Here is a 13,969-nt window from a genome sequence, read left to right on the forward strand (position 1 = left end):
AGCCACTTGCCTCATCTCTACCCATATACACACCTGATCAACCTAAGGAGGATATGTAAAATGTTTTGGGTTGGATTCCCTCTGAAGTCAAGGGCCGACTCGGCCCCTTCTCCTTTAGAGGCTGATACATTGAGAACTGTAAAAGTGGGCAATAATAATATGGGTTATTACAGTACTTACAAGTGGTAGGAATCTGGCATAAAGTGCTATATACAAGCATAGATCATTATAAAAATGTGTTCCAAGGATGATACCACCATCTAAAATGAGGTAGGTAGGTTTATGTTGCAAATGGTCCCAGAGTCTCATGTTTAAGATCATTTCATTGCCCGATGGTTGGAGGCCTCAACGATCTATCTTGAAATCATCAAAAGGTTTTTCAACAATGACAAGGAGACAGTGTAACAAAGCCACAGACTCCTTAACTATATTATCTTAACACTATGACCCCTCACTAATTTGCTCACTCCCCTTCACAACCTTCACTTTCCTTCCCTTTTCCTCTCTGAGCCTCTATACAATCCCTCGATTCTTCGCTCTAAGTCCATTAGTGTCTGCTCTCCATTTCTCGCTTGTCCTGTCTCTCCTCTGAATTACCTCCTCATTCTCCCTCTCATGTTGTCTCTCCAACCATCATGCATTCTCATATTGTTCTCCCTCTCCACTTGCTCTCCCTATTATATATACCAGGCCACCGGTGGCAAGAGTGTGTTTCTGCTAAGGGGCGTCCAGCCAGGGGCGTCCCAGTTAAGAGCGGTTTAGTGAAGGGTGAAGACCAGCCCCTTTGCCTCTTAGCTTATGCCTTTTTCCCTGTTGCACCTGTGAGTACCTGAATTTTCCTAATTGCTGTACTGCCTCTCCACACTGTGCTACTAATCTATAATGCATTCACTCCTGCTTCTCCTCCTGCTGCTACTCCCCTACTCCTATCCCTATTATAAAAATCACAACTCAAAACTCCCACTGCATTTCTCTTCCACCTACCCACTTCGCTTCTCTTCCTTATCTCATCAATTGAACAATTTCACCTAATCACTGCCCACACCACAGTTAATCTTAACCCACACCTTCTTATGAAATGTTGCATTTCTCCAAATGTATTTTTTCCCCTTCTGTAACCAAGTGTAACTACAAGTAACAGCACTGCAATGACCAGGGGCTGCTTTGTGCGCTATACAAATGGTAAAATAAAATAAATAAATAAATTGCACTCTGTAATGCTCAGCCTGTGTGCAACAAAACGTCCTTTATCACTGACTACTTTCACTATAGCTCTCCTCTCCTAGACCTTTTTGTTATCATTGAAACCTGGATTTCTCCATTTGACACTGCCACTTTGGCAGTCCTACACAACTCTTAACTATCCTTCGTTCAATCTCCTCAACTGACTGCCGAGGCATCGGACACCAACACTCTTCCTGCCTTACCTATCTCCAATGCCACGTCCTCTCCTCCCTCTTTTGAATACACCATCTCTACTATTGCTCTGCCTCACTCGGTTCACATCATCTTCATCTTTCACCCTCCTGGTCACACTGGACCATTTTTTGATGATCTTGGGCAACTCCTTGATTCTTTTTCCACTAAACATCACCTCATTTTCTTAGGTGACTTTAATCTTCCCTCTTCAACCCCGTCTTAGAAATATCAACTGAAGTATTTTCTTTGTGACCACGCTCTCCACTTTATCCATAACCTACCTATCCACACAGGGGTAACTCCTTGGATCTCTTTTTCATCTCCACCTCTCAGCCACTAATACTACTGTCACACCATCCATATCTGATCACTGAAATATTTCCACCACCATCTCCTTTATCACCATTCGCTTCACCTATTACTAAAAGGAAATTTAAACCTTCTGCCCTTCTCCCCTTTTTCCCTGACCTACAGTTCTCACTCTCTTCCTTCACACTCGATAACTCTTCCACCAACACTGCCTTCTCAGCTTCCAATCCCTACTATAGGACTCATTCTCATCTCACTTCCCACTGCTTACTTTCACCCCTAAGTCTCAGCATCCTCAACCATGGATCCCCTCATTCATACGCTCTCTCTGCACAGACATGTGTTGGCTGCTGCGCAAATGGAGGTGCACCCGCTCGCATGAGGACCTGCAACTCTACCTCTCTGCCTTGATAGAGCTAAAAGGGAATTCTACCTAACCCTCATTGACACTCACTCCAACCATCCTTGCCGGCTACAGGGCACCCTAAACCCACTCCTCACTCCTCCTAAGTCTATGACTATCAACTCCACTAACAGCTAATGACCTAGCTGAATACTTCGCTGCAAACATTTCCAACATTAGAGACTCTACTCTGTCCTGGCCTTCCTCACACTCCCTCCTCCTACATTTTACACTCCACCTACTTTACCATCATTCTCTGCCTCCATCTCCCACTTTAGTCAGACTAATACTGATCAAGAAATATCTCTATTGATGAAGGCTAACCTCTCTTGTGTCCCATTAGATCCTCTTGGCCCTCTGCTTGTCAAGCCTATTGCCCCTGTAGGGGTCTCTCACCTTGCTGAGCTCTTCAACCTGTCCTTGAACCTGCTTGCTTTCCCTCTATTTTCAAATCAGCCACAGTCATTCCTCTCCTAATAAAAGCTTACCCAAACCTACTGGCTAACTTGTTTGCCCTGTGTCTCTCCTTCTGCACTACTCTAAGGAGCTTGAAAGGGTTGTGTTAACCATACAAAATGTTTGAGACATCCACAACCTTTGAGACCCCTACAAGCAGGTTTCTCTCCTGCAACTCCTCTCATGAATGTGTCCAACTTCATCGGCTCTGCTAAGCATTCAAACCTATCTTCTATCCTAACTCTCCTTGACCAGTCTGCTGCCTTTGACACGGCCAATCACTCTGATATCCTTAATACTATCTTTCTTTTTGGGATTCGCAATCAAACCCTTGCCTGGATTGAATCCTACTTTGCACATCGCCAATTCTCTGTCTCCTGGAGCAACAACAACACTCAACTCACTCCTCTAACTGTTGATGTTCCACACTGCTTTGTCTTGGGTCTGCTCCTCTTTACACTCTACACTTCTGCTCTTGGGGCACTAATCTCCACCTTTGGGTTCTCGTTCCAACTCTTTGCGGATGACACCCAAACCGTCTTCTTTCTTCCTGAACTCTCCTCTGAATTCTATCAAAATTTCCAACTGTCTGGCTTCCATTAAACATTGAATGGTTTTGCACTCTCTGATGTTAAACTCTACCAAAACAGAGGTACTCTTATTCCCTGCCAAAAGCTCTCTCTCACCTCTTCCTCTGCCTATCCAGTTCCCACCTGACACTCTCCCCTACTCTTCATCAGCTTGAAACCTCGGCATCATCTATGACCCTTCTCACACCTTCTCTACTTTCATCTCCAAAACTGCAACAGTGGCTTGCCTCAACCTCCTAAATATTAGGAAAATTAAGCACCTCCTTCCTTTCAACACCGCCAAGCATCTCTAGACCCCTTTTCTCTTCTCTAAAGTGGACCACTTTGCAAGAATCCTCTTTGGTCTCCCCAACTATGCTCTCCGTCCTCTTGACAAGATCATTAACTTCGCTACCAGGACTCCCTTTGAACACCCTCGCTTCACACCTACTTCCTCATCGCGAAACGAGTCTGGATGGCTGCTGATGCAAAGCAGGGCAAGATTTACATTTCTTCTCCTGGTTCACAAATCTATCCACGGTAAGGCACCACTGTATCTATCCTCCTCTATCCAACTCTATAAGCCTTCTTGCAATCTCTGCTCTACCGCCTCGACTATTCTTGTGGCTCCATGCCCTCCATGTGCTTCCTCTTGCTGCCGCTCTTTCTCTCTTCTTGCTCCACTTGCATGGAAGTCTCTTCCCTCCCCCCTGACATCCGAGAAACAGTCCATGCAGATTTGTTGAAAACTATACTAAAACCCTAACTCGTCGCCTCCAAGTTATCCGTTTAACCTACCCTTCATCTGCCTGCTAGCTCACATGCTTCCCCCCTCTAAACTCCCGCTGTCTCTCACTTCCTCTGCCTCCATTCTAGCACTGCACCCATCATGGTCACGTCCCAAGCACAGCTGGCCATACTGCCTACCTGCACTTAAAAATGTACAATGCTGGTTGTCGTTTTTGTATGTCCACTTATGTATTGTGCCCGGTGACTGTTCCATTTTCTCCCCGCCACAACCTGGTCAGAATGCCCCTCAAACTCATCCCATTGTAAGAAGCTCACTACTTCCTGTCAAATCTGATTTGTTATCTACTGAACATTCTTTTGTGATTCAAAGAGCTTTGTTCTTCCTGTATATATAAATAAATAGATATGATGTCTTCCCAGACTGGTTGTCTTTCGCTCTCCATCTACCTGTCTCCAATTCTGTCTCTTGCCCTTTATTCCCATTCGCTACTCGCTGTCTCTCCCTCTCCCTGTCGTTCTCTCTCCTCTCTCATTACTATTCTCACTTGTCTTTCTGTGTCTCAGCTTCTCACGTCTCCCTCATGCTCTTTCCTTCTCAAGTTCAATTTATCGTTTCTCTCTCTCTCTTGGTCTTCCTCTCTCCCTGACACCCCCCCTCTCTCTCTCCCTCTCAGTTGTTCTGTTTCTTTTCCCCACTCTATCCCTCTCTTTTACTCTCAACTCTGGTTTGTCTCATTTAGTACTCTTACCCCCAAATATTTATCTTCCTAGCCCCCTCATGCTGCCTCTTCTGTCTCCCAGATGTATTTAAATGTTCCCTTCAGTCCCCTCCCTTTTCTCTGCCATTGTTTCCTCACTCGCCCTCTTCAGTGCCCTCACTCCCCTTCTGCCCCCCTCCACACCTCTGTCTTCCTCTCACTCTTTGCCTCTCCGTCTCTCCCTCTCCTTACCACTTTTGTCTCTCATCGTACTTCTGCTCAGGGCAGTCATTCCCATTCGTGAAACAAACACTGACGCCCTGTCCCAGTCTCCTAGCAAATACCCACTGCACTGTTCTCCCAGCAAATGCCCATGGCCTTGGTAGATTGTCGGTATTGGCTGTATTATTGTTGCCGTGTTAGTCCTTCATTGAGAGCAGACAGACTAGTGAGTGGCAGCGCAGCTGTGCTTCTAGAGGAGAGTGTCAGCTGTTCAGCCAGAGTTCGGCCCCATTCTCACTTTCATTGAAGCATCACAGAAGGCACTGATTGCTCAATGGTTGAGCTGAGCTACATAACTGGCTAGCCAGAACTCTGAAGACCACGTGCGGTGGGCTGACAAATGGAATACTTGGTTGCAAGTAGTGTTACATTTACAATTCTATTTAACAAAAACATGCATTATCAAGTAACTTTAACTTGTACTCACTGCTGCTGCCTGCATGACAACTGAACTGCTGTTTGTCAGTAGACACGTGTTCCAATGATAAAAAAAAGACCCAGCAACATTTGGAATTGATTTACAGTGTATAATACATTTTACAAGTCCTCCACTGCTACTAAGCTTTCAGAACACGTTTTGAGTATTTTGTTCCTATCTCGCCTTAAAAGGAACACCGTCTTTTACAGTAATGAAAACGTTTCTGTGGATCTCACTAAAGAATGTTTCATGTCTCTTCCATTGCTTTATAACTGAATTTCGCAAATATCTATCTGGCTGCGGGGATGTTATTTGGCGATTGGCAGCGGTCACAAGAGCAACCTCTGGAATATTTTTGCGACCCCTGTCGCTGGAATGGAGATTGCGACACTTTTAAAAATAGTTTGTTGTTTGAATAAACTATTTAAAAAAGCGTGCAAGCTTCAGATTGCCTGCCGCCACGCCTGGGGAGCGGGTGCGTCGCGGGTGCGTCGTCACAGTGTCTGTCTGACTGTATCCGATTCCGACCTTCTCAAGCTGAGCTGAGCTCGTCCGGAGATCAGTCAGGGCTGGGGGGGCGGGGGGGCGAGCTCTGCATACAGACAGCAGCAGCTGATCGGCCCTTGCAAGCGCTCACCGTACACCTCACCGGAAGCTCATGCTCTCTCTGACAGGGGCGGGTGTTAAATGAGGTTGACACCAAGATAAAGATGTAGAGGGATTTATTTAAAAGTTAAAGGGAGCAGGCAGCAGACACAGCTGCAGGAAGGAAGACCACCATCAACTGTCTGAGCTCCAACACTCTAGAGCTCAGACTGGAATGTCAACAAACACCTCGGACTACTCTAGACCGGCACAAAGTGCTAACTGTATTCCTCCTTTAATAAACCTGTTAGCTATCTCTACTAAGCCATTTGCCCTTGGGTGATATAATGCAGTGTGTAAATGTTTAATCCCAAATCGTTCTAAGAACTCTCACCTTGTCTGAGCAGAACTGCACCCCATTGTCGGTGTCTATTTCAGTGGGAAATCCTTCTCTATAAAAAATATCTTCAAAGAATGCAATCATTTCGTTTGTGGTGGCCTCCCTTAAAGCTCTCCATTCGAGCTATTTGGACTGATAGTCTAATAACACCACCAAAAATGTAAACCCATCACCTAATCCTTTTATGTGACCCATTATGTCTACTGCAAGTTTTTTCCATGGTTCTTTGGGAACTTGAACAGGACTAAGTGAGATTTCCTGACCACCTTTCCTTTATCTGCTCTCTCACACTCCTTACACACTCAAACTCTCTTCTCAACCTCACTATCCATACCGAGCCACCAAAAAGATTGTCTCAGTAATCTTTTGGTGCCACTCATTCCTACATGGCCCTGGTGAGCTAAATTAACCAAATGGGGTCTAATACCCAAAGGAGGAACAATCTTGGAGCCCGTCCTTAATTTAACCCCATCTTCTGACAGACTTAATTCCAATTTGACCTCGTAATAGCGATAAAAACATCTGTTCAATACTTCTTTATTGGGCCATCCCCCTTTCGTCCATTCTTTTACTGTGCTGCTTCGGAAAATCTTTCGGCGTCTGCGTCCTGCGTCGATGACGTTGATACGCCGCCCTCGAGGACCTCCTGCGACGGCCGACGTCACGGGAGGTTATAAGTAGGACACACGACGACCGTAGCCTCAGTTGTAGTTTTTTCCCAGAACGTGTGGCACCAGTCTTCTGCCAGTCTGACCACACAAAGCCTTGTGGAAACGTAAGCTGCAATCGCATAAGAAATTACTGTCATAGATATGGAATACGTCGTCGGACCATCCCATCGAAAGAACGTTACCAGGTAAGAGAGTAACTTGTTCTTCTTTTTAATAGGTGGTGCGCGTGAGCCCAAAAGTCCAAAAGCTGGCTCCTCCCCGCCCACGCGGCGTCCCTCTCCTGACCTGTCACCGGGCGGGGGCTGCAGTTTCTGCTGCCTCACAGCGCTCCGAGTACTCCAAATGTTCGGCGATCACCTCTGGGGCTGGAAATGTAGCAAAAAGGTGGCGGCACCCTCCCGTGGAGCAATGCAGTGCGAACACGGGTGAGTGCAAATTCTTCCCTCTCCGTGTATGATCCTTGTTGCCAGTGTTAAATGAGGTTGACACCAAGATAAAGATGTAGAGGGATTTATTTAAAAGTTAAAGGGAGCAGGCAGCAGACACAGCTGCAGGAAGGAAGACCATCATCAACTGTCTGAGCTCCAACACTCCAGAGCTCAGACTGGAATGTCAACAAGAAACGTAACACAGAATGCTAAGACTTCACAATGCAAGCATCTTGATGTGGATAAACATAACAATAAAACATAACACTCTCTCTGAAAGGGGCGGGTGTCTGCCTGGGCCATGGGAAGATGGGCATAAAAGCAGGGGATTCTCAGACAGAGTGGAGAGCGATGGAGCTGGCGTGGGGAAGGGCTGCCAGGAACAGCCGACTGAAGACTGCATAGGTGAGATGCTTCGGGCCTACGCATTTATTTATTCGCCTGGTTTTCTATCACGCACAGCACTACTGCAAACTCACTTTCCCGGGAAGTGCCGGAGAAAGGACATGGTTACTGTAAGTCTGAACATTTTGTTCGGCTTCTTTTGGGTTCGTTATTCTTATGTCTAAATTGTATTTCTCTCTGCTTCACCCTTGTGATACTCCCTGTCACATCCTCCCTTGAATTCTCTTATAAATGTTGCCACTATCTAGTCCTTCCAAATGTATAGGGGAAACAAACACTGTTACCATTCTATACCAGGTGTGACACCCACAGTTACTGCCGTTAAAGCGGGGGTGACCCACACCATTACCACCCTGCTACACACCTGAACTTTCTTCCTCAGTGGCCACACTCTTTCTGAAATATTTGACTTTTATTTTATCTATGCACCCTCATGAGAACCACTGACATGCCCAAAACAGTCTCCTATATTTGCTAACGGTAAATTGTGACTTCAAGCAGGGGCAGGCAATAACTTTGAGAACATTTGCTGAAAATGTTGCTTCCGATAGACCACTCGACCAGTAACGCTGGCCAAGAAGCAGATGCAAAATGAACTAAGTCATCAAACTGGTCCACATTGACACACAAATCCGGCCTACAGGGGGGGGGGGTCTGTGGCTGTGGCTCTCCTGACATTGCCCTCTTGCCATCCAGGCAAACCCGAGTTTGCCGATGCACCCCTGTAAACACCAGAGCATTCTTCTCATTATTTTGAAGTGTCATTTTTTCAAACTTTAACAATTTTAGCTTAACTTCAACTATTGCTTACCAAACTTACATTTGAGAAAATAAGAGTTAACGATTTAGCACTAGACAGCATGAACAAATTGCTTATTCCAATGGCCTGCATTATGGGGTGCCCCTGTCCATTGACTTATCTGCATCCGTTCTGCATATTATAAATTAATCACTCTGGGTCGGCTTGTAAATAAATCGCTGTCAGTAAATAAAATCACTCTATCAGGATATACATAATTCACTCATTAAGTAACTCACGCTTGCTCTGTAGATAAATCACTTCTACTGCCAATAGACCTGAATGTGGATATTGTATTCTATACAAATGTGGTATACGTAAACTGTTATAGGCTTATTTGAAGTCACATGTAAACTGCTAAATACATGTAAAACAAGTAACTAACATTTTTGGAGAGCGACTTAGGCCGCAAATTCTACTAAATTGCTGTGGTCGAGTTGATGAGCTTGAACCCGCAAGACTATGTGCCATCACTTCCTGTGATGTCACTTGGGGGTGGGGTTAAATGACAACTTCCTGTGATGTCATCAGAGGTCAAGGGTCATGTGATGTCACTTCCGCTACCGAGGCATTTTGGTGAAATGACGTCCCTGTCTGGCTGTTTCCTCTATTTGATGAAGACTTTAATTAAAGGCATGTGTTTGTTTCCTTGCCATTTGCTTAATCCTAATGCCTGTAACAGGTTTTCTCATTTGTCACTGTCAGCAAGAGTCAAACCCATGTGCTCGGTTACATTGTAGATGTGTTTTTAAAACGTGTTATATGTTCTACAGTGGAACACATACTTTGAAGGTTTGGCAAAAAAAATGTGTATAATTATTTAGGAAAATCCTGTTTCTATGTTTATACTTTATTGTTGATTGTTGAAGACTTTGCAACACAATTTAGCCTATCAAGTAAGCAATTCATCTTCTCGGATATTCATTCATTCCATAGACGAGGCCACCTGAAGTGGGACAATTTTACAAGCAGTTTTTTTTAAGCTTCTGGGATCCTGTGTCATGACGCAACGGACTTGTGATGATTCCATTGTGTACATGCACATGCTATTTGCTCAAAGAAACCCACTTTGGCGCCTCTGATATTGTAGAGAATGAATGATGTATTTGATGTCAGGTGGCATCATAGGTCGAAGTGAGCGGGAGCTATTCAGAGCAGAGTACCACTAGTTTTATTTTTTACTGTTCGCAGTTTCACTACCTTTTACATCTGCTTCCAGCATTCTGAAATGGCGTTCTTTTTTTAAGTTAAAGCATTTTACCTTGTTATGGGAGTTACGTCAAACTGAACCGGGTTCAATATACATTTGTAGAGGAGGAGCCACGTACCCCCACTCCAACTGCCCCGCCTACATTACCTGAAATGTATGAACCAAAGTATGTGACGTATACTGAGCAGTTAAACCAGCAAAGAGAAGAGTGCTGGCTCTGTGCAGTACCCATAAAAATACCTAAACCTAAGAGAATATGGGAGGTAAAGTACCCATTGAGGAAACCATACTTGCATCCAAGACAATAGGATGGCCATTTGAACGAGATTCCAGAAGAAGCAAAGACAATGAATGGCCAGGATGAATGGTGATGTCATACAAAGTTGAATTGACACCCAGATAGAAAGATAACCAGACCAGAGAGGCAGACGGTTTATAAAGAACAAAGAAGTACCAAGGATAAGTGACATCTAGGGATCAAGATGAAGAGACTTATGCAATAAACTTGATGAAGATATTTAGTTAGTTTAAACGTGTACAGATGCAATGAAATGCAAGCAGCAAAGCAATCATGAAGCTAGCCACATGCTTAAATAGATTAGACCGCGGCAAGCACCAACATATACCTATATACCTCGTAGATACATATGGACAAGTAAAGGAGGAATGTTTCCACTACGTATAAAGCAGTACTGAACAACGCAAGGAATGCCTCATTTCAGTGTTGTTCTTACAAAAAGCAATTGAATTAAACAGAATACATTTCAGCTAAGGAGTTCACTGAGCCAAGAAACCCAAGGTCTTATCAAACAAGGAGTTGGCTGACATTAGATACAATTAACGTGAAAGAACAGAAGCTCCGGTTCAGGAAGGTCAAGCAAAAACAAAAGACATCAGAGGACTATTGAAGAATAAAATCAAATACAAGAAAAGGCTCAATTCATTGTGTCCAGTAACGTGCTGGTAGAAAGTTGGACAAACGAGAAGATCACACATATGGACGGAATCCGGATAGTACCCATACTCCTTTCTCAGAGAACAGTACAGACTGAAGGCCAACGTCAAAGGACTAATTGACACTGGACCATTGAGGTGATGATGGATCACCTTTTTAATTGGTGGGAAGCTGGTATCAAGACAAGCTCACCCCCACCTGGTTGTTCAGTCTGCCTACTGCTCACGTAGGTGGAAAAGTACTGACGGGGGTTAGTAGCCAACCAATTGTAGGGGACCACGTAGTTGGGGGTCTATAGTTTGTGTAGCCAATGGGACGTTGTACATTTAGTGATGTTCATAGTGGCCATTTTGAAGGGAGGGCTTTGTTGCCCACCTGATGTTAACTATCCTATTACCTCTCTCCGTTACTCCATACAGATATAGAACCTATATTTAGTTATTCACTTAGAACCAATCCCGTTTCCCGATCAGTTTCTGTAGTTTGCCAAATAGGATGACGTTGGTAATGACCCAGGTCAACATGTCAGCTATGACCAATTATGGGTATAAGAACCCAACTTTTTTATGAAGTAGTTAGTCTGAGTATTGAGCGATTGCTGATGTTCATTGTACTCCCTGTTTTAAATACCTGCATTAAAACAGACAAACTTTTGCCAAACTATTTCTGTCGTCTTGATTATTGATGTATGAGTAAAATCTGCTTCCCCATCCATCTCCAGGGAATGGCTACTCATCTTAAAGCGCTAGAAGCCTCCAGTTCACATTTGCGGATCATGGATGACATCTCAGCCTGGGTGGACGCTACCTGGCTCCATCCTAACTATCAGAAGATGGAGGAGGTTCTACTAAGACTAAGAAATTATCTCCCCTGAGACCTCATCTTGAAAACTTTTCAAGTTGTTTTTCTCAGGTGAAATGCTTACATGATAGATTTGGTAAAGGTCCAGGCAATTTCAATGAGATATTATTATAATATCAACTGGCTACATGGGATTTGCCCCTTCATGCCACTTGGCGAGTGTGTGGTAATAGTAGGAGTCTTAGTGGCTAGACTACTGTAATACACTCCTGAAGGATGCTTCAGGACTATTCATTCTGTCTGACCAGAGGAGATGCAAGACTTGGTATCCAGGCTTTGTAATAAATTACCAAATTCTTTTCATGGTAGCACAGATTTGACTAGTGACAGCCCCCTCTTGAAGCAGCTGCTCATAAGGTGCTCATGAGTTAAGTAAGGATTCCACCAGTGTTCAGATCAGCGAGTAAAGGCGATAGATTTCAGAAAGGCGTGTATAAATGTTTCAACTGACTGAGAGAAAGTAATGAAAAACCATACAGAGGACCTCATTTTGTCTGTTCCACCCACTTGGCTCTCAGCCTGTCCCATTAAGAACCTCTTGAAACATGTTTTGTAACTTGCTCCCTACTTGCAGGAGTGACAGTTCCACTACGATTTTGGCCACTCTCCTACCTCTGGGTGGCAACTGTCCCCTTGCACTGTAGTGGTGATTGGTTAGCCCTGGTGGGGTGTGTGGTCCATATTCATTGCTTGCACTGGGGTCAACCCAGGCCAACCTTGTTATATCTCTTCTCATCCTCCCTTTCTGTCTCTCTCTTTCCCATTGTTGCTGTATTCTTTTTCACCATACTCGTTTGCACCCCCTCACACTTTACTTTACCTTTTCCTTACTTTCTCCCGCCATTTCTTGTCCTCTTTTCTATTTGCTTTCCCTTGCACTTTCTTGCCATCCAGCCCTGTTCACTTTCTCACCTCCATCCTGAGTTGCCCCCCATTCTCGCTCCCTGCCATGTGCTCCCTTCCTCGTAAGGAGAGTTGCCTGTCTTTCTAAGAGGGGAGTCATACCCCAACTCCACTGCTGATGGAAATCCATGTTGGTTTTTTTTGTGGGCAGCATTTAATTTGTTTATGCAGTGCCCCTACCCCTGAACTTCCTTCACAATATGTGCAGGTGTCTCAGTTTCCGACTAAAATGAGAATAGTTCTGTGATTCTAGTTGATCCTGTCAAGCTGTGGACTTGTGCCCCCTTTCCCCTGAGGTGGTCCAACCCCCCACCACCCCACAGGTGTGTGCGCTCCATAGTTTACAGACCACTAACTTGGATATCTTCTGTAAACCCACAGTCCCCTGAAGAGAAATAAAGGGAAGTTTAAATTATTCAAGGTAACAATTGTGCTCTTAAATGTTATAGACTTTACTGGTAGAACTGTTCTAAAGCAAATTGGGCCTCATCAAGAGTTGGGCCTTAGCCCTTAAATGCGGCGATAACAGCCAAACATGAGTGTGGGGTAAATGTGCCAGAAAAATGCTGATTTTCGGCCCAATTACCACACGGTAATACCGCCACATGGGTGGGTAGTAACGCAAATAGAGGTGGCCGGTATTCCCGTCGGGATACCACCCAAGTCGTTATGAGGCCCTTAATGTCCAGACACACGCAACATTTCCCTCCTTATGAGATCTCTCTGGAATCCCTATTCATCATTTATGAAGAGTTACTCTTTCAGTAGCAAGTAGTGGAATCGTTATTTATAGGTGAGCATGCATGTGTGCATTTGTGAATACACAGGGGTCCTTTCCGTGATTGTCTACGTTAATTACTTTAGCTGTCTCTCTCATTCTCTTTGCTCACGTTGTCTGACCGTACTGTTTTCACTTTCTTAAAACACAGACTCAAGAAATAAACCACTTGATTGCCAGCCAGCCCACTGCCCGCGACGCCCTCAGACTGCAGGTGTTTATCCCGCCCCGGCAGGAAGTGCAGTTCCCTCCAGATCCACTCGATCACGTTGAGGCAAGTAGTGATCGTTTCACTTTTCTGGAGTCTCACCACCTTGAAAGCCACCAATAAGAGTGTCATGGTAAATTAGAGATACATACTCTCGCAAGTGGCCATGGAACCTCCTTGTCATTTTGTGTGCGTCTACAACATGTTCGTACTATTTTATTTAATGTTTTAAATGGTAACCTGTGGGCTGGAAAACAAGGGGTTTAGGTTGGGATCCGAGCAAGGACCTCGTACCTTTGTTTTCATTTGGGCACCTGCCTGACCTGTGATGAAGAGTCCTTATTGCAGAGGCAGTGTGGTTGGTGTCCAGTGGTTGTTTAAGAGGACCCATTTCTAGGAGACCCTAGAGTTGCACCTGGCAGGACGATTGACAGAAGGGCGGATGAGAGCTGATGGTTGCTT

The 13,969-nt window shown here is 44.7% G+C and overlaps 1 protein-coding gene across 1 annotated transcript in view; it reads left to right on the plus strand.

Annotated features, from left to right (window-relative positions):
- Positions 1–13,630, plus strand: part of LKAAEAR1 (LKAAEAR motif containing 1) — a 312,959-nt gene extending 299,329 nt beyond the window's left edge. The window contains exon 3 of the mRNA XM_069650113.1: positions 13,451–13,630. Coding sequence (XP_069506214.1) covers positions 13,451–13,630 — 180 coding nt within the window. The remainder of the gene's footprint in view (positions 1–13,450) is intronic.
- Positions 13,631–13,969: the final 339 nt, after the last annotated feature.

This window comes from Ambystoma mexicanum, chromosome 3p (assembly GCF_040938575.1).
Source record: "Ambystoma mexicanum isolate Mex_15411 chromosome 3p, UKY_AmexF1_1, whole genome shotgun sequence".
NCBI classification, from domain to species: Eukaryota; Metazoa; Chordata; class Amphibia; order Caudata; family Ambystomatidae; genus Ambystoma; species Ambystoma mexicanum.